Genomic DNA, 22,216 nt, shown 5'->3' with positions numbered 1-22,216 from the left:
TTAAGCTTACTCATGCAATTTTCTTCTGTCCTTTTATGTGCTAGGATATATTTTAATTACCTCATTTCAGTTTTTCTTAAGGCCTTGTAACATTCAAAATGCTCAAACAGCTATCCAAGGCCTTACTGGGTGGGAGGCTCCTAAAGTAGCACACAAGTTAAGACAAAAGAACCTACAACTGAACTTGTTTGCTGAACACTGTCGTAGAAACCAACATAGAAGCTTATCAATTAAAATATCAAAATATTTTCGTATTTCTTTCAGTGTTTTAAAAGAAATGTTAACCGAATTGTGCAGAAAAATCACTCAATTCAGATGCATCCTTAGGGCATTATGTCAGCACTTTTAAATTTATTAAAAATAAAGGGACAACATTCTACAGTGAAATGACCTGTCCAAATGTCTCAACAACAGTGTCTTTGGTTTTAAACAAACTTTAAAACATTGAGAGTGAATTTGACTAGATTATTATCTTAAGCTAAGGGTTTTTTTGGTTGATTGGTTTGGGTTTGGTGTGGGTTCTTTGGCTGATTGGTATATATATTTTTTTTTTTTTTACGTCTTGTAACTAGTTTGCACTTGGGTGGAAATACCATACAAAGTGAGACATATGCAAAATCTTGAAAAACACTGTTACCCAGTTTGAAAGAAAATGCTTCTAGAATCAAAATAATAGTCCATATACCACAAAATGAAGTAGCAAGTGAACTAGCTTTTTAAAATCTTCATTTTCTTTGCTGAAGAAAAACTAAAAAGTTTCACAGCCAAATTAAGACTACAGTTTTAAAATAATTTATTCAGTCACATAAATACTTTGTAACATTTGCATGTTCCCTTTTTCACATCCTTGGCACACAATATAGCTCTTAACTTTTACAAAACTAGTGTAAACATCCATGGAAAAATAAAATGAAAAGAAAGTGGGACATAGGTAAAAATTCAATAAATAGCAAAAGGAGTGAATAATTGAAGGAAAATAAGTAATTCTTTCCTACAAAGACCATGTAATTACACTTGAATGTTTAATTGAAAGAACTTTTCATTTTTAAAAAATAGTGAATTAAAACTCAAATTTCCATCTTTCTACCATTTTTGCATTTAATCAGACCCATGATACAATTCTTTAACTAGTTCAAATCCTTGAACAAACAATAGCAATGCAATTGTATTATTTGAGGCATCAACAGTTTTGGTTCACATACAGAAAGTTACAAACCAGTATTTGCAAGTTAGTGGTTTTGGACAGTATAACTTCTAAACTCCCAAACACCCTTCCAACATGACACTAAGATTTTCCTTAATGAGCATTAGTGTATAATCTGTTCTTGATGAAGACGACATTAGACAGATGTTGTCGGACACCTGGATAATGTTGAATGTGGTTGAACCAACGAGACACATTAAGGTATTCCTCCTTTTCTTGCACTGTGAGGTCCGCCTGCATGGGGAAGAAAGATAAGTCACCAATAACACACGGCACTGCATCATTACTGTCATAACATGTGGTAAGGTAAAATAAAAATGGGTAGTTTTACAGCTGTTTTCAACTCAAAATGTTGTTACAGTCCAGCAGTAGTCTATCTAAATTTCACATATTTGAATTCACAGCCCAAAAATATGTATTTACTTTTCATTTACTCAAATGAACATACCTGGATGGTGGAATATACATTTGTATGATAGAGGACAGTAAAAAGAGCATTAGCTTGCTGGAATTTAACGCGCCTATCGGTTAGCATACAGTATTGGGAGGTGTAGGGAATAGTTCCACAACATGCACGATCTACCAGTCTTGGCTGACAGGCAAAGTGCCTACCTTGTATTTCAAGGAGTAAGATTTTTTCAGGCAATTTCAGACTGGATGGAAAGATTGAAGGTGGTTTTCCACTTAACTGTTCAGATGTGCTAGCTCATGTTAAGATAGCAATGGCATGATTCAAATTACTACAGTAAAACAAACTGAAACCTGTCCGTACTTCCTAAAGACAATTAAAGTATTATCATTTACTTCTACAGTTTGAGGTCCTGTTGTTCACCAGAGTTCTCAAGTCAATGGCAGTCACTCGCTTATTTTAACCCAGATCTAAACAGCTGCAAGGTCAGTAAGGAAGAAGCCTCCAGCTATCAAATAGCTATTGCAACAGCTCCCTGCCACAGCAATCGTGGCTCAGATTAATGAAGAGCTTCAAGCCTACCTTTACTGTTATCAGAGGACTGGCTCAGACCTTAACTATACCTTTTAAAGTCTTCTAAGTTCAAGTCAGCAACATCCTCAAAGCTTCACTACAAAGTCTTTTTATTACTTCAGAATCTTTCAAGCCAGCTGTAGAGCTATTCCTATGATTAGCAGTTTTAGGTCTCACTCCTCTGTAATGAAGTTAGCTTATTGGTTTTGACAATAATCTGTTTCCTCACATTAACCTACTACAACTTAGTTACAAATGGGGGCGTAGTCCTCAAAACAGACTACAAAAACTGCATCAGGAACAAAATGTGATCTTCACACCAATCACCCTATCTTATCTCACCAATACTTAAATCAATCAGTGCAGGATTCACCTCACTTCATTTTCAGTTAGCTAAGTTAACCATCAAGCTTAACTTAGTCATCCTGACAACACCTGCAGTCAATGAAAAAGGGCACACCTGTAAAGGATAGTTTTAACAGACAAATCATTAGCTAGACATGCCTAATAGTTTTCATGCTTAAACTTCTAAAGCTAATCAAGGTTAATCCCCTCAAAAGCTAAACAGATGGCATATTCCTTATGCCTTGTTCTACAAACACCAGATTTCATGGATAATACAGGTTCATTGCAGATTTGATCTTGGGCACAGGACAGCTGGAAACAAATATGTTCCAACAAACTTTAAATCAAAGGAAGAGCTATATTTACTCATTTACTCAGCTGTACGAGTGAAAAGCTAAGTCTCATGTTAAATTCCACCTCGTGACACACCAGCCCTTTCAATTTCAAGAGCTGCCTATAACATTTGCTGCTTCTCCTTACTGTTCTCTCACACAGGCCAACACTTGGCTTAGAATTGGTAAGCTTTAAACATGTGAAGAGAAAAATAAGGATATATACTAGAAGATGAACCACTGGAAAAATACCAAGGAAGAAGAATTTCAAGGAGTTGAAGGAAGGAATTCTAAACCAATGCCACATAGCACTACAGCTCTTTTAACAGGAAGTTATGAAGAACTGTGGCAACAACCAGAAAGCAGGAATCTTCCAGCTGCTCCTCAACCCAAGTAGCATTTCTTCCTAGAGGACTCACCTGCCAGAATACAAGCATAGAACTGCACATTTATTTCCACAACCACTTCTGCAGATTTGAACTGTTATGAACCCCAGTTCAGACAGTATGAGAAAAAAAAAATCTGTTTTTCTTGCTGCTGGCATGGAAATGTAAATAATATTCCTACAGCTGTATAGTCTGGTAGAAGTGCACAGACAAACTGATTAAAACACAGCCACGTATTTTTGCTGAGCTAGAAACATGAGAGTTCATCAGCATTAGCCAAGTGGAAGAGAATAACACTGATAACGGGAAAAACTTCAGAACTTTTAAAGGCATTACAAACAAAAAGTGGAAGCTATTGAAACGTAACACTGAGTAGTGCTTCATAAATTGCCTGAGCTTCTGCAGGTACAGTATATTCAGGACAAAAAACCCCATGCAGTACCATTTAGGGGAAGATGCAGTTTGTTATAATTAATGGTAGTTGGAAGCTGGTGCTTGGTATGAAGCTGCAGAACCATTTACAAAGCAACACAGAGCATGGAAAGAGCAACATGTGTACTCTAAGGCCATCTAAAATTACTGAAAGTGAAGGAAAGTATTTAAGCAGATAGTAAAAATACTGTCACTAAGTTCTGTGAGTGTTTTACACTTAAAGTTATAATTACAATACCATTTTTCAAAGTCTTTAAACGGGTAAGCAGTTGGTTATGAAAATGCTGAACTAAACTTCAGATTTTGCAGCAGATACAGATATTTTCTTCCCATAATTTTATACTGGTAATTCTTAATCTTCACATTTTTCTGATGTAAACCAAAACACAGTCTGGAAAACTAGTCCTCCTCCATTCTGTTAGTGTAGTGAAAAAACATCTGAAGGGCAAACTAGACAGCTACTCTAATAACAAAACCCCTTTTTGTACTCTAGGCACAACAAGCAAGATATTTTTACTTATTTACATAATGTACTCTATCAGTGAAATGTATTAAAAAGCACTTTGTGGCATGCTCTACTTTTTACTCAGAACATAACTCTTAGGTTAATTGTTTAGAGATCACTTCAATGGCATTTTTTACAACATTTTGTTAGATGGGTATTTTCTGTTCTTCCTCATTAAATTAGATAATTCCCCCAAGTTAAGAAAGGCTGCTGTTCTGCTGTTAAAATAATTATTTGCTATTAAAGCAATTATTTTAATAGCAAAGAAGCAGACACTCAATTTGACAGGCTTTTTTTTGTGTCATGTAAAAAAAAAAGGTCTTATTCTTCCACCACAAAGCTCACAAAGGGTAACCAAGCTGGTCATCACTCAATGTAACTAGAAGAGTTTCTAAAAGGGCTATAAATACACAAGTTTTAATTATATTTGTTTTTAGTAGCATTGGGGATGCAGACATAAATTCCCAATCCCACACGTGCATGGGAAGTCTAAAAATACCTGCCTACATCTGAAGTTCTTCAGCCTCAAGAAAAGGATAAGATACTATCTAACTTTTAAAATTTAGCCTTTAGATATGAGGGAAAGAGAACAGTTGATTGATGTATTTCATGAAATACATATACTTTCACATAGTTTTGACTAATTTTCTACCGTTAAAGGAACATGCTTAAAATGAAGTCTTTTCTTTGAAGTTAAACTGTTTTTCGTAATTCAGTTTAAGTACCAGATCTAGCATCATTCTTTAGAAGGAAAGCCTGTTATCCCAGTACTAAAATAAGCAACATATTGGTGAATATTAACAAAAATTTATGGCAATCTGTTTATTACAGATGGGAAAAAAATTATGGGAAAAAAATAACTCTAAAATAAGCTACTACTGCAGTCTCATAGTTCAGTATTAGTAGTTCTGATCAAGGAGAGCAACTCAGTTTGTTTTGTATTTGACTTGACTCCAAAATTTTGACTGAGGCTTCTTCCATTTGCAGATATAAATTTTACCCATAAGTTATTTTCTAGGCTTTACTGAAGAAATATTCAGGACAGACATATAGATTTGAGACTACTTCTTTGGTTCTGACAAAATTTTTTGAAGTATAAAAAAACTAGATCAATCTTTGGATTGATTATTTCTCCTAAATAGAACTGGACTTGTGCTGTTTGAAAATACTTAAGAATAAACACATAGGGAAACTTTTTTTTATTTTAAATTAAAAAAATGATATGAAAACAAGTTTATTACCACAGAGGGAGTATAATGCTTAGTGATTGGCTGAGCTTTCCTCAAGCAATGCTTCCAATTCCACGTTTTCTCTGCAATTTATGCTTTAACCTCATAGAACTTCATTGTTCGTCATATTTATCCACATACATATTTAAGTAATCAAAGTGTCTAAAGACAGCAATATTTATATTAGACACATGGAGACATGGAATTACATATGACAAATGCAACTCACATTGTTTGAAAAAGTTCATTTAGACCATTAGTATCAAGCATTACAGTTTTTGGGACAACAATGTATACAATCCAGTTCCTGCCTTATTATTACAAGTGTGTATTTCTGATTAATAGACTCCAAACAGACTCAGTCTGCAAGAAGCCTGAAACACTGTGAATCCGACTCTCACTCAGTAAAATACTAATTCCTTTCCCACAATATGGATTTTTAAAGTACATAGTACTATTCTACTTATTAAGATAACTAGAAGGGAGAGGAAGAATGTAAGGCATGCAACTGCAAAATTAAGAGTTGCTGGTTTCCAGTACAGAGTAATTAGTAAGTTCAAATGGACAAGCATGGACAGTGAAGAATCAATTACTAATGTCTGTGTTAGCATGCAGCTGTTAGTCTATCAAAAGCAGAGATTAATCCTAAAGGTCATTACCAGTAACATTTTCAGATCAATTTTCTGGACAGCCTGATTGACAGAAAGAACTGTGGCTCTCCCCATCCTGTGCCTCCCATTTCTACCTCCTATCTCGAAGAATTACAGGAAAGATTTACTGTTATTTTGCACGAGGCTTAGCTGAAACAGTGGTGGATATGACAAACTGCTTCCCTGGACCACATCACATTAAGAGATGCAGCAGTTTTCCCCATGTACCATTCCCCCCCTTAAAGCTTAGGGCAGAAAAGCAGCTCTGGACATACTCTTTTCATTACAGGAAAAATAAAAATAACAAATAAATCACAGGATTATACAGTTCAAGATTTTACCTCTACAGTTAAGTACTAATATTAATCAATTGTGAAACCTTCAAAATACATATAATTCCTAGTTGGTAGCCACTAGATTTTCCTCTCTATTTAGGATAGCCACACTATTTGCCCTTTATATCCTTCCGATTCAGAAAATTATCTTCCATGCAATCAAACATTTCAGAAAACAGATGCCGTACTATAAACTTGTCCCAAGTAGTGTCTAGATGGTTGCAGGCACCCAGGAGCACCAAGTCATTTGTTTTTACCATCTGTTCTATTTCCCAAAGCAATAACTTGTATCTTTTCTTCTTGATTAGGTGGTCTACTCCAGAGCAAACTCTAAATTTAAAATATGCTTGATTTTCCCCTGCCTAAGTTTTTTTTTAAAAAAGTCACATTTGAAGTCATACTCTTACAGCATATACAGTCAGATTTTTAGGAAGTACTTACATGTTTTTTTCTATGTCTACATATCATGTGTGAAAAGTAACCCATTCTGACACTCTGGTCAACACATCTATCCTACTAAAGGTATTTTACAAGGCAAACATGATTCAACACAATTAATTTTAAGGCATTTACTCTAATATACTTCCAAAAACCTTATAAAACAAAGCTTCCCTTCCCTCTCCTCTGCTTGACACTCTCATTTGAACTTTTACTCCTGGACAGTCAAGATACATATACATAAGTTTTCTCATTTTTGGTAGTATTTCATTACTTGATCCTTCCCCTGCCCCACCTCTGTCTCCCTTTTGAATGGTAGTGTTCTTGCAGCCTTCTGAGAGCCTCGCTTTTAATCGTATAAAGTAACCATTCATTCACCCAGCTGATTGAATTCACTGGTTCTCAGACACACATGCATTTGTCAGAGGCATCTTTTTCTGATTATCCCCTCCCCTTCAATTTTCTAATGTAAAACTGAGCGATTTTACCTTCACCCAAGAATTTAGCAGACCTTTTTACACAAGTCCTTTGGTTTGTTTAGCAGTACCCACTCCAGAGAAGGATGGCTCATTTACAGTTACATTCAGTCACCAAAATATAAGTTTCTACTGCTTCACTGTCAAATTACCACTTGGGATTCAGAACTGAGGTGCAATGATTTATAAGTACTCCACAGTAAACCCTGAGCTGACTACAAAGAATTTCAGCATCTTCTCCACTCAGTACAAACATTTTTTTTTTTCCCCTCCTAAGCACCAGGTCCACATGTTATTTTCACATTCGTATGTTATCAAGTCTTATCACTAAGTGTTGAAGCACAACTGATATTTTGTTATGGCTCACAGTTTTATATGCACTTGTCCTTCAGGAACTTAGTTTACGTGCATCTTTCACAGCACCAGCAGCATTTCTCCAGTACTAACAAGGTTAGTACTTTCAGTTCTGACACATCCTTTCAGTTTCATTTATCCCTTTCCCCATGTAGTTCTGTAAGGAATCATGTTTCAGACTTGAACAGGTAAGGGTCCTCATACCTAGAAACACAGGGACAGGCATCATCCTTGTTACATTACATAGAAGAAACTACTGCATTCCAGACCCTACTGACTGTACACTTCTTTTGATTGATCCATAGCTGACTATGAAAAAAAGTAAAAAATGAACAACTTAAGAACAACTTTTATTTGAAGTTCTTATAAGAAATCTTTTTTTCTGTAATTGTCATTGATCAATTCAATAGGTCAGCTTCTACAACAATAAACTGCCCATTAGATAAACAATAATTATGATAGTTGTACATATAAAAATAATGCTGGTACCACTTACCATGACATGATGCAATCCATAGTACATCAAAACGTCTGCTAAAGTAAAAATGTTTCCTGCAAGATAGACTTTATCTTCAAGATGTATATTAAGATCCTAAAAAGGAAAAAGTCATTATACTGCTGTAGTATTGACTTTGTAAGACAAATTATGAAGGCAATTGTTAAAAATAATAAAAAACTTCCTCTGGAGACCATGCATATAAAATAAACGCCAGCTTTAGTTTTTCCCAACTCAAAAGAGAACACCATTAAAACAATAAAAAAATTCTAGAAAGTATCAAGATAATAAACTTTTTTTGACAGCGAGAATCCGGTAAAATTTAAATGTTGGTCTCCAAACAAAATGCTAGCCAGCTTGCTGCTGGCACATAATTCTTCATAATTCCTCCACTTACATCCACCCAAATTATTGTAAATACAAGTGTCATTATTTTACATATTAAGCTGACTCCACAGAAATACTTTCAAATCTGTCTTTTCTTGGCTTCAAATTACTGGAATTCAAAAATGCAAGAGTTGTGCAATTTTTTTTATTAGTGCATATGACTCAGAAGCACCACTGTTATACATTTAACATTTGCTAAGTAGAAAATGCAATTCTATGATCAAAGGAGAGCATATTGCTCTTCCAGCAGCTTCTCCTGTCCTCCAGGACTCATTCAATGCAGCTGGTCAGCAAAGTCCCGGAACTGCAAATGTGTAAGAACCAGGGAAACACAAAGGGATAGTGAGGTGGGAGACAAATAAGTTTCTGGCACTGAGCTTGAAATATGTTGATACCCATCAGCTGGTACCATTTGGCACCTGCTTTTATTAATGCTGAAATCACTGCTAGCAATTCTTAATGACCGATACTGTCAATTCAGTTGCTATCTAAGTTCGTATGAAGAGAGCACTTCTTCAACATTTTAAGACCATCTCTCTCTCAACAATTCTGTATCAGAGGCTATAACGGTGGGTAGTAGAAGCCTTCCATTTAGGTTCAATGAATAAATATTTCAGATCTGAATTACTGAAAGACCCTTTTTTCATGGCTTTTTGTATGCAGTCATTTTCTGCTAGAAAACAGGAAGCTGACAGACTCATCATTGCTCAGGTGTATCACTTCTGAGAACACAGGCATCACACATCAGCTCTACCTCTTTACCTGTCGTATCACAGAATCTAGTCCCAACCCCTCTGCCATGGCAGGGACACCTTCCACTAGACCAAGTTGCTCAAAGCCCCATCCAGCCTGGCCTTCCTTTTCTCCACATCTTAGCTACTTCTCATACAATTTATGCACCCTTCTGACCCCTGCTTCCCTCTAAAGAAAGAAATGTAACAACAAACAAAATTACATACTTTAATCCTGATCCCAGCATAAGCAAGCTTTAGTTTTGTAATATTCTTTTCAGAAATGTAGGAAAACAGTTTCCCAGCTTTTCCTTGGATTTGGAAACCGTTAGTATTCCTCTGCTGGTTGAAAAGACTTATAGTTGATTGATAGTCAGCTGAACATGAGCCAGCAGTGTGCCCAGGTGGCCAAGAAGGCCAATGGCATCCTAGCCTGTATCAGAAATAGCGTGGCCAGCAGGGACAGGGAAGTGATCTTGCCCTGTCGGCACTGGTGAGGCCGCACCTCGATTACTGTGTTCAGTTTTGGGCCCCTCACTACAAAAAGGACATTGAATTACTCGAGCATGTCCAGAGAAGGGCAACGAAGCTGGTGAAGGGTCTGGAGCACATGTCCTACGAGGAGCGGCTGAGGGAACTGGGGTTGTTTAGTCTGGAGAAGAGGAGGCTGAGGGGAGACCTCATCGCCCTCTACAGCTACCTGAAAGGAGGCTGCAGACAACTGGGGATGAGTCTCTTTAACCAAGTAATAAGCGATAGAACAAGAGGTAATGGCCTCAAGTTGTGCCAGGGAAGGTTTAGACTAGATATTAGGAAGCATTTCTTTACAGAACGGGTTGTTAGGGCTGTCCAGGGAGGTAGTGGAATCTCCATCCCTGGAGGTGTTTAAGAGTAGGGTCGACATAGCGCGGTTGGGAACTGTTAAATGTTGGGTTGATGGTTGGACTGGATGATCCTCAATGTCTTTTCCAACCTAGACAATTCTGCGATAGATAGTAAATGCACTCCTCCTTCCTCAGAGATCTCCTTAAGTCACTCCCACCCCCTACCGCAGAAACAGAAGAAAGAAGCTTAAGCATAACTAACATTTTTCAAAACGTTCCTGAAACAATTTTTCAGTCTCAATTACAGCATGTTCCATTTTAAGACAACCTTTTATTTTAAAATAGTCTAGGGCAAGGAGAAGGAGGTTAATAATTAGTGAACAGTTCAAAAATTACATTTATCCTTACGCATACTGCAGTTTTCGTGGTTCCATAATTTTACTGATGTGGAGATATCCTACAGTGCATATGTAAAAAAAACAAAACACAAAACTGAAATGCTGAGACTTTAAGACATCTGACCTTGTATTTGAATTTGACAAGTTTGACTCCATTATGCCACCTTACTTTTTCTTTGATAACCTCTTCATGACAGGACTCCTGTACTTCTGTAAAATTTAAACATACTCATGTCTGCTTTGATTTCTTTTATTAGAGCAAATCAGGGAAAAATATTAACCCCTGCATAGTTAAAATTCTATAAGGTCATCTGCCCCTGGCTATGTAGCTTCTTTTCTTTAGACTGGTTTACTGCTTTGTTCATCTTAGTAAGCACTCAAATTACTTTAAACATGTAACTACAGTTCTGCAGAATTTCATACACACAGCACAGAGACAAATGCAATGCTAAGAAAAAGCTTGCAGGAAGAAAAACATATCCAGAGATTTGTTTACTAGAAAAAAAAAATCATAAACTCATCTATTCTGACACTGATTCTCTGACCACCATTTTTCATTTTGATCAACCAGAAAATCAACATGCATTATAATGAGAAGTAACATCACTGAAATTATATTCCCCCCCGCCCCTCTTCTTAGTCTAGGCTATGGAAACAGGATTTTGTAAAGTAAAAAACCTCATTATCTCTGAAGGTACTGTCAACAGTTATTTCCCTGCCTAAAATTTTGGATTTCTGCATCAAAGTTATGGCATGCTAATTCTTAGTTTTATACATCTTCAAGAGGTAGGACAGTTTCTATGCAGAAATACTGTTTGCTCAGTTGTTCAGGATAGGTTAATATCATGTTACTTATCATTTGTTCTCTGAATATTCAGTGCAAAATATTCATCAATAAAAAAAATCCTCCAACTTTAAAGGCAAGGTAAGACACTACAGCATGAACAATTATTTATTCTGGTTCATCAAATTTTATGAAGTCAATTAACTGAGAAAATGGAACTTGACAAAAATGGTTTAGCCTTGGATAAATTAGCATTAGTTTAAAATTCTGCTTTTGAACATGTACCTTCCCCCCATAAAACACAGACAGGTATTCCAATTTCATCCTGTAAGTCAAGCTAATTCAGAAACACCACATTTTTTTTCCTCCATGTGCACTAGGCACATTTAATTAATCTTGCCTCATGGGTTATGCTTCCTATAGATGATTATTGGCTAACAGCCAACCGTGTTAAAATTCCTGCAAGTCAAGCTTTCTTAAGTGACCACAGTATTAAACTGAAATAGTGTTCCTGTCCTGGAGAGATTAATGAAAATACGAATACAAAACTGTACTTGAATTTCTATTACACCCAGGAAATTCAGATCTGTTAGCTGTCATTTGTATCATTGTCTTTCACATACTGAACGTCAGTAAAATTGATTACGTATACATAATCCCAGTATCAAATGACCGAAATAGTCTCGGAAGTTGCTTTCAACTAGATGAACTTACTGTTGCAATCCCTCAGGAAACCCCTTCTCAAATTTCAGACAGGTATTTAAGGCATAACTGCAGTCTGATGCACTAATATGCATCGAACAACTGCAGGAATTCAAATTCCCTTTTTAGGTACAAGGGGGGGAAAAAGCAACAGGAAGATGTTGCATTATTTATGGACTGATGGATTTACATTTGCTTGTTCTACAAAAAAAAAAAAATCCAGTTTACAGCCCGTATCTAGAGTGACAACTCAACACATCCCCCCATCCAAGGTACACTTCTGACCACCCCCCAGTGTTGCTTACTATCTTTTGAGTATGCAACCTAATTGTCTGTAATCCAATTCATCCATTAGGTGACTGAATCCCTTCCAGTCACCACAAGTTGAGACAGCAGCTCAGGTAAGTAACAGCCACTTCTTGCAATGACTCCATAGTTTACAATAGATCTAATCCAAACCAGAATCAGAGTATGGTATTTTGTCCATAACAACACACTGCTGGTCTATGTACTTCCCTTACACACAGAAGCACGTCCTTTCAGTCAGCAATATTCTTGAGGTTATTTATGCCCTAAATGCCTTTATATCGCACCATGCAAAGACAAAGAGCTGAGCACTCTCAAATGCCTCAGGAAAGCCTCTGACAGTGCAGAGCCCAAGAAAAGGATTCTGCAGCTATACGCAAGAAAAGCAAAACTGCACTGCTGGGGCACAGCCGTATTTTTAATTCTAATGCAAGACTTTTCTGTCTAACTGGCAAACTCTGAGCTAAACCTGGTCTGGAAGAATATTATATTCAACATACTGAGTTTCCTGTAAAAGACAGAAGAAAAGTAATCAACAAACGTTCTTCAAATAATCAAAATTCAATCTTTTACACCAGTAAGCATACAAAAATATCCTGATGCTAACAGAAAAAGGAAAGAAATGAACACAGAAAGTCGAAGTTTAAAAAATGCTTGCCGGACAAGCTTGCCAAAGTGGATAGGCATCCCATTTAGAAGTCTGTCAAAAAACAGTGTACAAGAACTGTGGATTAACGGCATAGACAGAGCATGGATTAACCTGCTTATGTATTTGTGGAAATAGTAATTTTTCAAACAAGCACGTTAAATAAGAATTGATGCTCTATTATTCAGATTTCTAATTGGTTTTCATGATTACAGCCAGATAGCACAGGAAATTGGGACAAAACTAGTTGGAATCATGGAACATTTTTTGTATGAGACAGCAGTATACAAAAAATCTTGGTTCTAATTATCCTTCAGAGATTATAGAGCTTTTCTGTGAATTGAAGTACAAGCTCCCAGTTATTTAGAATATGCCCCTGAAGATGGGGGGGGGGGGGGGGGGGGGGGGACCCTCAAGTTTTGAATACCTAAAATTGACAGAGACTTTCAGATCTCCCTAACGGAATTCATTAACATCTAAGTAGACATTTGATGGCACAAGTGTTTCACAAAGGGTCACAATCCCTTCTTAGAAGAGTAGAAGAACTACTAGTTATGAAGCATAACTACTCAGTAATTTTCAGATATTTTTTTCCCTGTGCAGCTTAATTCACCACTAACCAAACATCCAAGAAGCAAAGGAAAATACTCTCTCTTCCTGTGGAAAAGAAAGCTAACATCATATCCAATGCATTATGTTATCACCTCTATTGACAATCATTATTCCTTCATATCTGCTGAAGAACAGTCCAGAGGTATTGCTGCCATTTATTTTGTCCAGTACAGAAACATAAACTGAAGTTAGACAAAACTCCAAGAGCACTTTCATTGGCCAGTTCTGAACAGTATGGCATTTGCTCTGAATGAATATAAAAAACCTGGTTGAGAGAGTCTGACTACTTCATGATTGCTTTCATGCCAAGTCAATACGTCAGTAAGAACAATGCAAGAACCTATTTTTCTAAAGGCCAACAGAAAACCCTTCCTGTTCAAATCCACAAACATTAAACTAGTTATTTACTGACATCTTTCATAACTGCATCACTTCAGTTAAGGGTTAAACAGAGGCAGCCTAAGTTTATAGCAGAAGTGACTGAACTGTTTTTGGCACAGCTTATTATAAATTGTGGCTCTAGGCTGCAACTGTCCCAAGACTGCCATTGTGTATTCCAGACACGTTGTAAAACTACAACCTCAGACTTGCCTCTCTATTTTAGTTTTTATTTTTTTTTCACCCGTAGTCCCTTTTGCATAGTATACTTTAATGGGAGGCTGCTTCTTTTTCTGATTAATCATGGTGGCAAGAGAACAAATTGAAAAAAAAAAATCTTAATTGCTATTCTATGAAATTATTAGTGCTAGAACAATTCCACAGCAGCCCTGTGTCAAAATAAATTCTGGCTATTCAACGTCTGCTAAGAAAAAAAATCCATAGCAAAATTTTAAAGCAGTAATATCTATTAGAATATACTTAAAGGCAGAGATTCTCCCTCAGGCGACACTGACTGCTTCTCAGTAAGGAAATTTTGCTTTGTTTAGAAACACTTGATTTATCTAAGTTTTTGTATTTCAGTATATTGTCTTTTCTACACTGTCAGTGTTGCTAAGACTAAAACGAGATACCAGCCTCAGCACGAAGCCATCATATCTCTGCGTCTGGTTTTAATACTCAGATGCAGTTTTGCAAATACCCACGTGTATGTGCTGACAAAGCAGGTATCATCATTTAAGCCATCCAGAGCAGATGTATTTTGTTATAACAAGCAGAAAACTTGCTTTTGGTTTTCATATGATAGAAGGGCAAGAAAGGTAAATAAAAGTTACATTATTTATTCTCATATGGTCTTCTCACAGTTTGAGAAAGAACAAAAGGCATCACAAGTTTGTCTGAAAAATGACTGAAATATATAATACTGGTCATAAAGTTTTTTAAAAAAAATTAGACAACAGGGTCCTTTGAGGGCCACCAGGTTATACCACCTGTTCAGAGTACAGCTAAGCCTGAACTTAAACCCCGATTAGTCAATGCCTCCTCCAATCAAGTTCTGAAAATCTCAAAGGGTAGACAGTTTTCATGTGATATCTGTAGAGTAACCATGACTGTTTTGATAGCATTTTCACATAGAAAATTATACCAGAGATGTTACAAAAAGAGAAGCAATGGAAACAAAGTCATGCTTAACCAACAGAAGACATTCCATAGATACAATGAGATCAAGATAATTCAGATTATCTGGCGTGTGAGAGAAATGGCTCTTTAGGGCTTTCACCAAGTCCATGATCCTTGTAAAGCAGGCATGATACTCCAAGTCCTCAAGACCAAAGAGGCTATCAGTTTGAAAAGAACAGGTTACTAACAAGGTTTAGCTTTGCACCATTTTAAGATGCATGATTTTCCTTGACTTTAAGTAACACGGTGTAAACTCTTGAACACTGCTTCTGTTTATCTTAGGTTTTTGCAATAGTTCTAGTTGACTCAGACTCATCACGTGAACAAGAGTCAGAAGTATTATTTAAGATTCTGCTAGCCTCAAGTAAACTCAACCTTCCTAATACCTTGCAGCTCACACAGCTATTTCTAAACCCAGAACTCACTAGCAGCACTGAGCATTTTGCACTTTCCATCTAAAAGACACTTAAAATTAAAAAAAATAAACACTTTAAAAACCTGATTGAATTTCACTGGTTTCATACACTTAGTAAACAGAGCCCTTAGCACTTAACAGTGTAAAGCAAATTCTCTCTTCAAGCTCTGTTCCCACAAGACTGCACAAATACTAATTACCAGTCACAAAGAGTAAGAAGGAAAATAGAGTAAGTTTTGCTATCTACTCCCTGCCATCTGGCTGCTCAAACAACAGGGCGACCCTTGAGATTCTCTTTTCTGCTTCCACCTGTTTAAGAGGAAGTAAGCTTCAGACTACAAGAAAATTTTAATACAGTAGACCAAAGCCTCCATACAAAGTAGCTTGATGTGAAAGGCAGGTTCCTTTATGATTTCACTTTTCACACACAATTCAGGTATTGATACCAAAAGGAGTTACTGGACAAATACCACAACATCAAATACGGCCTGTATTACCAAATCAGTAAGAATAGCTCTTAAAACAATCAGAGCAGTGTTTTACCTTGAAATATGACAACTTGTGTATAACTGAGGTTTTATGAAGATAGTAAGAAACCGGTGTCTTACATGGCTAATAAGAGACTAGACAACTGAACAGTCTCTAAATTATCTGGAACGCTCTATATTGTTTACAGCATTACAGCCTTAAAACACTGTAAGAGCCCTGCTTCACATACTTTACAGTTTAAGCTGTTTTCCCTCCTGTTTCAGGTTGTTTGGGTATTTTTATTGATAAAAGTGAAAAGCAGCAAGCAGAACAAAAGCCAGTACTTAAAGATACTGACAAGTCTTCAGCATTTTCTCAGTTTTATTAATTGGTTGTTCATACACGCATTAGCACTGTAATCTTCTTCAAGGTCTAGTCAGTCCCAAATTCAGTGTCAAGGTAATTAACTACTCCTTACCTTCAGAATTATTCTAGTATCATCTTTACTAGAGCGTCCATCTACTCGAGTCACTCTATATTCCAACCACTGCTGAACGACAGCTTTCTCTTCTGCAGTAATTCCAAGCAGTTGGTCTTTCTTAGCCTGTTTAACTAGGTGGGCAGCTATGGTCATTAATCCTGTCAGACCTGGACCATTGTTTGTTTGAAGAACAGGAACCTAGAAAAGGAAACAAAAGTGTAATACTAAACAACTCATTCAAAAAGTAGTCTCTGTAAGAATAGCTATTGGGTTTTTTTAATAGGCCCTCAAAAGGACCTTTAAAGCAATGTATCAGAATTTAGAAGTATTCATACTAAAGATAGTAACATCAGAAGAACATGTATTTTCTCTTTTCACTCTTTGGAGTGGTTTATTTTCACTTTTTACAGAAGAAGCATATTTCACACATGCACGAGGACAAACCAAGACACCTTTAGCTCCAATTAATCAAATTCTGCTAATATTAGCAAGAAATAGTAGCACTCATTCTAACACTGGTGGAAATCTCATCAACTAACTTTTAACCCATTTTCAAACTTGAGACTCTGACTTAAGATTGTAAAGTCAGCAGCATCCAATTTCTCTCTGAGCAGACTGCAGTAGCCAGACTTGGTGAAATGCTTATTCATACTTACTGTTCTATTGCCAAATGCTCTGACAGAAGTTAGCAGTTCACTGGTATTAGGGAACAATAACACAACACACCCCTAGTTCTAACCATGTCTGTTAGTGACATTAAACTGTGGGAAAGGAAACTGAACCACTGAGTCTGAAATGAAGTGAATGAATTGGAACTCACTGCAACAGACCAAAGCCCATTCGTTTATGACATCAAATGACAAAAGAGAAACTGATTAAAAGACAATACTTTGGAGGGTTTTTTAAAGTGTCTGACCACACAGGAGAACCTGTCTATGTTCAGAATTAAGATAAGATGCAGACCGAAAGCACAGTAGTCATCTTACAGCAGTACCAAGAGACCTTGACTACGATTCAATTTTTCCACTGAATGTGTGGTCAGAAAAACTATGGACAGATTTGATTATTTGATTTTTCAGACTTATGCTTTACAGTAATAGCATTAAAATACCATTTGGGTTGTTAAATAATTAACAAAGCGTTTGCAACTAAAGAATGCATATACTGATATTCATGACTCAAATCATACACAGTAAAGTCAAGGCAAAAAAAGCAACATATAAAAACATGACAACTGCACAGCTTCCTTCCTCTGCTGTCCTTCTCGAAGAGGATCACATAAAGGCCCTCACATATTTGTGAGGCCCTCAGCCCCCCATTACATTTTTCACACCTCGGCTGGCTGTTGAACCACAAAACTTAATGCTTCCATACAAACTTCAACATGTCAAGACACCTACTTTAAAAGAGCAAAATATTTAAGAGCAACAGTTCTTCACTACAGACGCATTTCTGACATTAACAACATATATTTTTCACGCAGTTTAACCACACCAGCACAGATATAGCTGCACTGGCACCAGACAAACACAAGGACAAGGAGAACGGTGTAAGAACAAGTACATTTTAAGCCGACATCCCTCCAACGACACACGATAACCCTTCCACAGCCAGAGGGAAGGGGATTCCAGAACTTGCGAGTAGGCAGCGACGCCCGACAGCCACAACTTCAGGCGGGTGCAGAAGGAAAAGGTTGAGGGAGAAAAGCTGAAACCCCCGCTCAAGGGGAAGAGCTGACCGTGCGCGGGTGCGCAGCTGAGGCCGGCACAGGGCCCGCCCGTCCCGGAGGGGGGTGCTCGGCCCCAGCCACCATCAGGGAACTGCCGCGCGGGGCCGGCGCAGGGCCAGGCCGGGGGTGCGGGAGAGGAAGCAGCGAGGGAAGAAGCCGTTGGGGAAGGGGGTGAGTGGACGCCCGCGCGCGCCGCTGCCCGCTCCCGGCCCCTCCTCGCTCCCTTCACCTTCCGCTCCCCCTGGACGCCGTACTTGTTCCCTTTCGGCAGGCCCAGCAACTTCTCCAGCAAAGCCAGCTCCTCCGCGCCCGGCCCCGGCCGCGCGGCAGCTGCCATCTTTGGTGGAGAACCACCTGGGAAAGAAGGGGCCGCTACCGCCGCCACCTGACAACAACCACCAACCCCATTGGAAGACGAGACCACCACGCGGCCCCAGGAACCGTCGCTGCTATTGGCCTGAAGGAGCCGGCCAGCCAATCAGACGCTAGGCGCAGCGGACGCATGCGCAGAGCCAGGCTGGGCTCTGATACCCCGCGGGGGGGGTGGGAGGGGGGAGCGCTGCGGATTGCCAAGGGCGCGTGCGCAGCTGCGGGCACACGTTCCCCGCCCATAGGGGGGGTTGCGCATGTGCGTCCCGGGGGCCACGCACGAGCCGGCTAAGCCACGCCCCCGGGGTGTGGCCCCAGCCGTGGGGCGCGGCGCGCCCTGGCGGGGGTGGGCAACCGGCTGGGCGGCCGCTGGGGCAGTGGGGAAACGTCGAGGCGGTGGCCGCATCCCCCTCCTCCTCCTCCTCCAGGCCACCGGCGGCGGGGGCCGAGTAGCCCCGGGGCCTCCCAGAGCAAGGCGCCCGCCGGCCGGCCCTGCCAGAGTCGGTTCGTAGCTCGGGGTGCCGACAGCCGCCCTTTCCAGCGGAAATAACGGCCGCTTTCTTCCCGGAACGGGACAGGAGCTGTTGAGGGGTTTGTCGCCGTGCCTCTGACAGGGGCCAAGAAAAAGAGGAAAGCCGGTGGCTTCCTGATCCCGGTGCGAGCCCCGCGCAGTCCTCGGTTCGCGGCCCTGGGGCGTCTCGGTTGCTGGAGGCGTGCGGGGGCCACACGACACCCCGGGGTGCCCCGCGCTCGGTGTCCCGGCCTGCCCGGCCCCTCGGTGCCGCTGCTTGGTTCGGTGCACGGCTGAATGCAGTCACAACGTGCTGTCTTGGGGTGCCTCTGGGGGTACCGTCAGGTTAACCAGGCAGGCGCGTCTCTCCCCTCGCTCAGGCTCCTCGGGAACCAAGGCTAATGAGATGACACTGCTTATCCATCCATTTATCAGTCCTGCCTTCCTCCACCCGGTAAATTCTGAACTTGGTGTCCCAGATGAGGCCACATTCACCAGAGAAGCTGAAGTTTCAGCGAGAGCTACATTACAAGAGATTTTGTGAAATGAAGGGAGATCACACACAACCGAGCCATTATACGTGTCAATCAAGGGCATCAAAGGAAGAGGAGGGATAGAAGTAGGGTTACGAAAAGCATGTTAATGAACCATGGTTAATGATAGTAGTGAAGTTAAGAGATAAAAACCACAAAATCAGAGCTGGCCATGAAATAGCCTGATTTAACTGCACATTAGTGTATTTGAGATTTCTTAAAGACATGATTTAATCATCTTTCTAATTGAAGATACTCTGCTGTGAATGTCATACCTCTACATCTGATCATAAATGTTAGCAATTAAAACAATTTTGGATTGGCAGGTCTATTTGTGCAGAATATCAAAGTGCAATTCTTGATAGCAGACTGTTACAAACTACCATTATTTTACTAAAAACAATGTGAACTAGGCTTGTCCTGCTACTGACAATTTCAAAATACAGACTCAGGGCTATCACTGCATTAGTCATCTTAAAGAAGATGATCCTGACAAATGTCCTGGTTCTTCAATGAAACGCTTTATCTTGATACAAAGTGACATTTAGATTTCTACAGAAAAAGTCTGAAAGTGGCCACAGAGCCTTCCTCTGTGTGGAGACCAATTCTGAAATCGTGAGTGGATTTTTAAGCTTTTGCAGGATTTTGTCCGATCTTTTATATTAACATCTGCAAAGCACTTAATTTTAGGAAAATAAATTGTTCTGCCTTGAAAATGACATTGCTCTTTGCAAAGTTATTTTAATTCTTCAGCCCCGTTCCTGTAGCAATATTTTGAAATGGTAGTGTTCCAGCTGTGTTCCAGTGTGGTATCAATGAATGATCTAAAATTGTGCAGAAAGCCTTCATTTTCAGTGGGTAAATTGATAGAAATGTTTTGCCAGTTTTTTAAAAAGCTAGTTGATTGTTTCATTATTGAAAGATTTCACTTTCAATAATGAAACATCTGTTAGTAAATATATACCTCCATTTACAGCTTATTTTATATATTTATAATTTTAAAATACTTTGGAACCTAGAAGGTGAGACTTACAAGTGTGAAATATTAGTATCAATGGATTGAAATATCAGTTACAAAAAAAGTTTACAATTTCGGTCAGATGGAAAGCTAAAGCTTTCTCTTTTTTTGGCTTTCCTCCCACCTCAGAGTTTTAAAGTCCTTGGAAGGGGAGACTTTATCAATTACGTGGAGGAGATTAACTGCTTACCGTAGCGTAGCACTTTTCCCTCGGTAACGGTGTCTGGCAGTGTCTCTCCTTTTTCTGTGCACAGTTCTCCCCTCCCTCCATTAGGTGGAGCTTTGTGATTAAGACTGCAGAAGAAACTTGCTTCAAAGTGCAAAATAAGTGCAGAATGGCTGGGGGAGGAGGCGAACGAAGCCTACTTTGCTTAGAGGTATCAGTGTCCTGTACGCAAGCTCGATACACAAAAATCTGAATCAAGACCCTCACACACAAGGAAAATAACTTGAAAAATCGATTCTGTCAAATGGAGCGCTGCTCTAATCTGCTGTTATCATAGTCAAGTTCCAAACCTAAAATACCTAAGGTTATAAATTAAATGTCAAATATAATTAATTTGGTACTTGAAACATGAAGTGGATGACTGTCCTTTAGAGAAAGCCTGACAGCTTTATGTATGTCACATTGGTGTCTGTTAAAACGAGCTTTACATGCCAGATGATCCTTGTGTGAATCATATTGCTGTTAGCTGTACCAGAATTTTGTCAATGTAATAAGTCTCAGAACAGTTTTCCCCTTAATTGTCTGAAGCTTTTGCAAGACAATATAAATCAAGTGTCATCTGCCTCATCTGTGCAAAATAATGGGTTTATCATACATCAAATAAACAATTTATTTCTTATTCATCACTAGAGAAGTTATTGTTGAATATTTACATACAAATCTATATTTTATACAAATGGAGGATGTTTTCTGCCCTGTGCCTTGGACCCACTGCAGTTATAATCTGAATCCGGTTTTCCTTCCACCTTCTTAAATTCAGCAGCAGCGGCTGTAGTCCCACAGTGCCCTTCCGCAGGGACGTCCAGGTTACAGCTGCGTGTACTACTCCTTCCTCAGCTCATTGCCCCGGCACACTGAGACCCCTCCTTGCCCCAAACCAGAAGCAAAGAAGCCTTTCTTCACTTTTTTTCATTTTGTGTCCCTGCTTTGCACAATGAAGTGCATTAGCCTTAACGCTTATTTATTCACAGGTACCCCTGGGGAAGTGAAGAAGGTGGGTTTGCCCGATGGACACTTTTACACAGTTGTTGAAATAAAAATATCAGTAAACCACATTATTTCCCACTAATAGGACCAGTAGGACCTTCCTAATCCAAACCTCATAAAAATTCCCCAACCAAAGATTTAATAGCAGAGTGCTGCAGCGGGGTTTCATTGCTGTAGTTTCACGATTTATTTTGAAATGCATGTAACAAACTGGCCAAATGTTTGTGACTGATACCCTTTATACTGCCTGATCTACAGCCTGTGTGAGCAGAGCTATTCCTTTAGCTTAGGAGCAAAAAAAAAGAGGCTGAGCCCTTGCTGCTGTTACTCCACTCGTTGAAATGAGTGCAGTCAAACTAAAAGATCCA

General features: G+C 39.0%; 1 protein-coding gene across 1 annotated transcript; it reads right to left on the bottom strand.

Moving 5' to 3' along the window:
• Window positions 1-776: 776 nt before the first annotated feature.
• Window positions 777-18,599, bottom strand: EEF1E1 (eukaryotic translation elongation factor 1 epsilon 1). Its single transcript, XM_074872227.1, has 4 exons — window positions 18,434-18,599; window positions 16,473-16,673; window positions 8,165-8,260; window positions 777-1,438 (listed from the first exon to the last, which is right to left on the bottom strand). The coding sequence occupies exons 1-4, from the start codon at window positions 18,539-18,541 to the stop codon at window positions 1,298-1,300; spliced, it is 546 nt and encodes a 181-aa protein (XP_074728328.1). The 5' UTR covers window positions 18,542-18,599; the 3' UTR covers window positions 777-1,297.
• Between the last annotated feature and the right edge of the window lie 3,617 nt (window positions 18,600-22,216).

Source organism: Strix uralensis, chromosome 1 (genome assembly GCF_047716275.1).
Source record: "Strix uralensis isolate ZFMK-TIS-50842 chromosome 1, bStrUra1, whole genome shotgun sequence".
Taxonomy (NCBI): Eukaryota; Metazoa; Chordata; class Aves; order Strigiformes; family Strigidae; genus Strix; species Strix uralensis.
Note: the sequence above shows the minus strand (reverse complement) of the source record. Positions and strands in the feature narration are given on the sequence as shown.

Bases quoted from the DNA above. Each gene is read 5' to 3' on its own strand.
- EEF1E1 (XM_074872227.1), bottom strand. From the start codon at position 18,541: ATGGCAGCTGCCGCGCGGCCGGGGCCGGGCGCGGAGGAGCTGGCTTTG. The intron at 8,261-16,472 runs GTAAGGAGTAGT...TTTCCTTTTTAG, and splicing joins ATACTAGAATAATTCTGAAG to GATCTTAATATACATCTTGA. The intron at 1,439-8,164 runs GTAAGTGGTACC...TTCCCCATGCAG, and splicing joins ATGGATTGCATCATGTCATG to GCGGACCTCACAGTGCAAGA.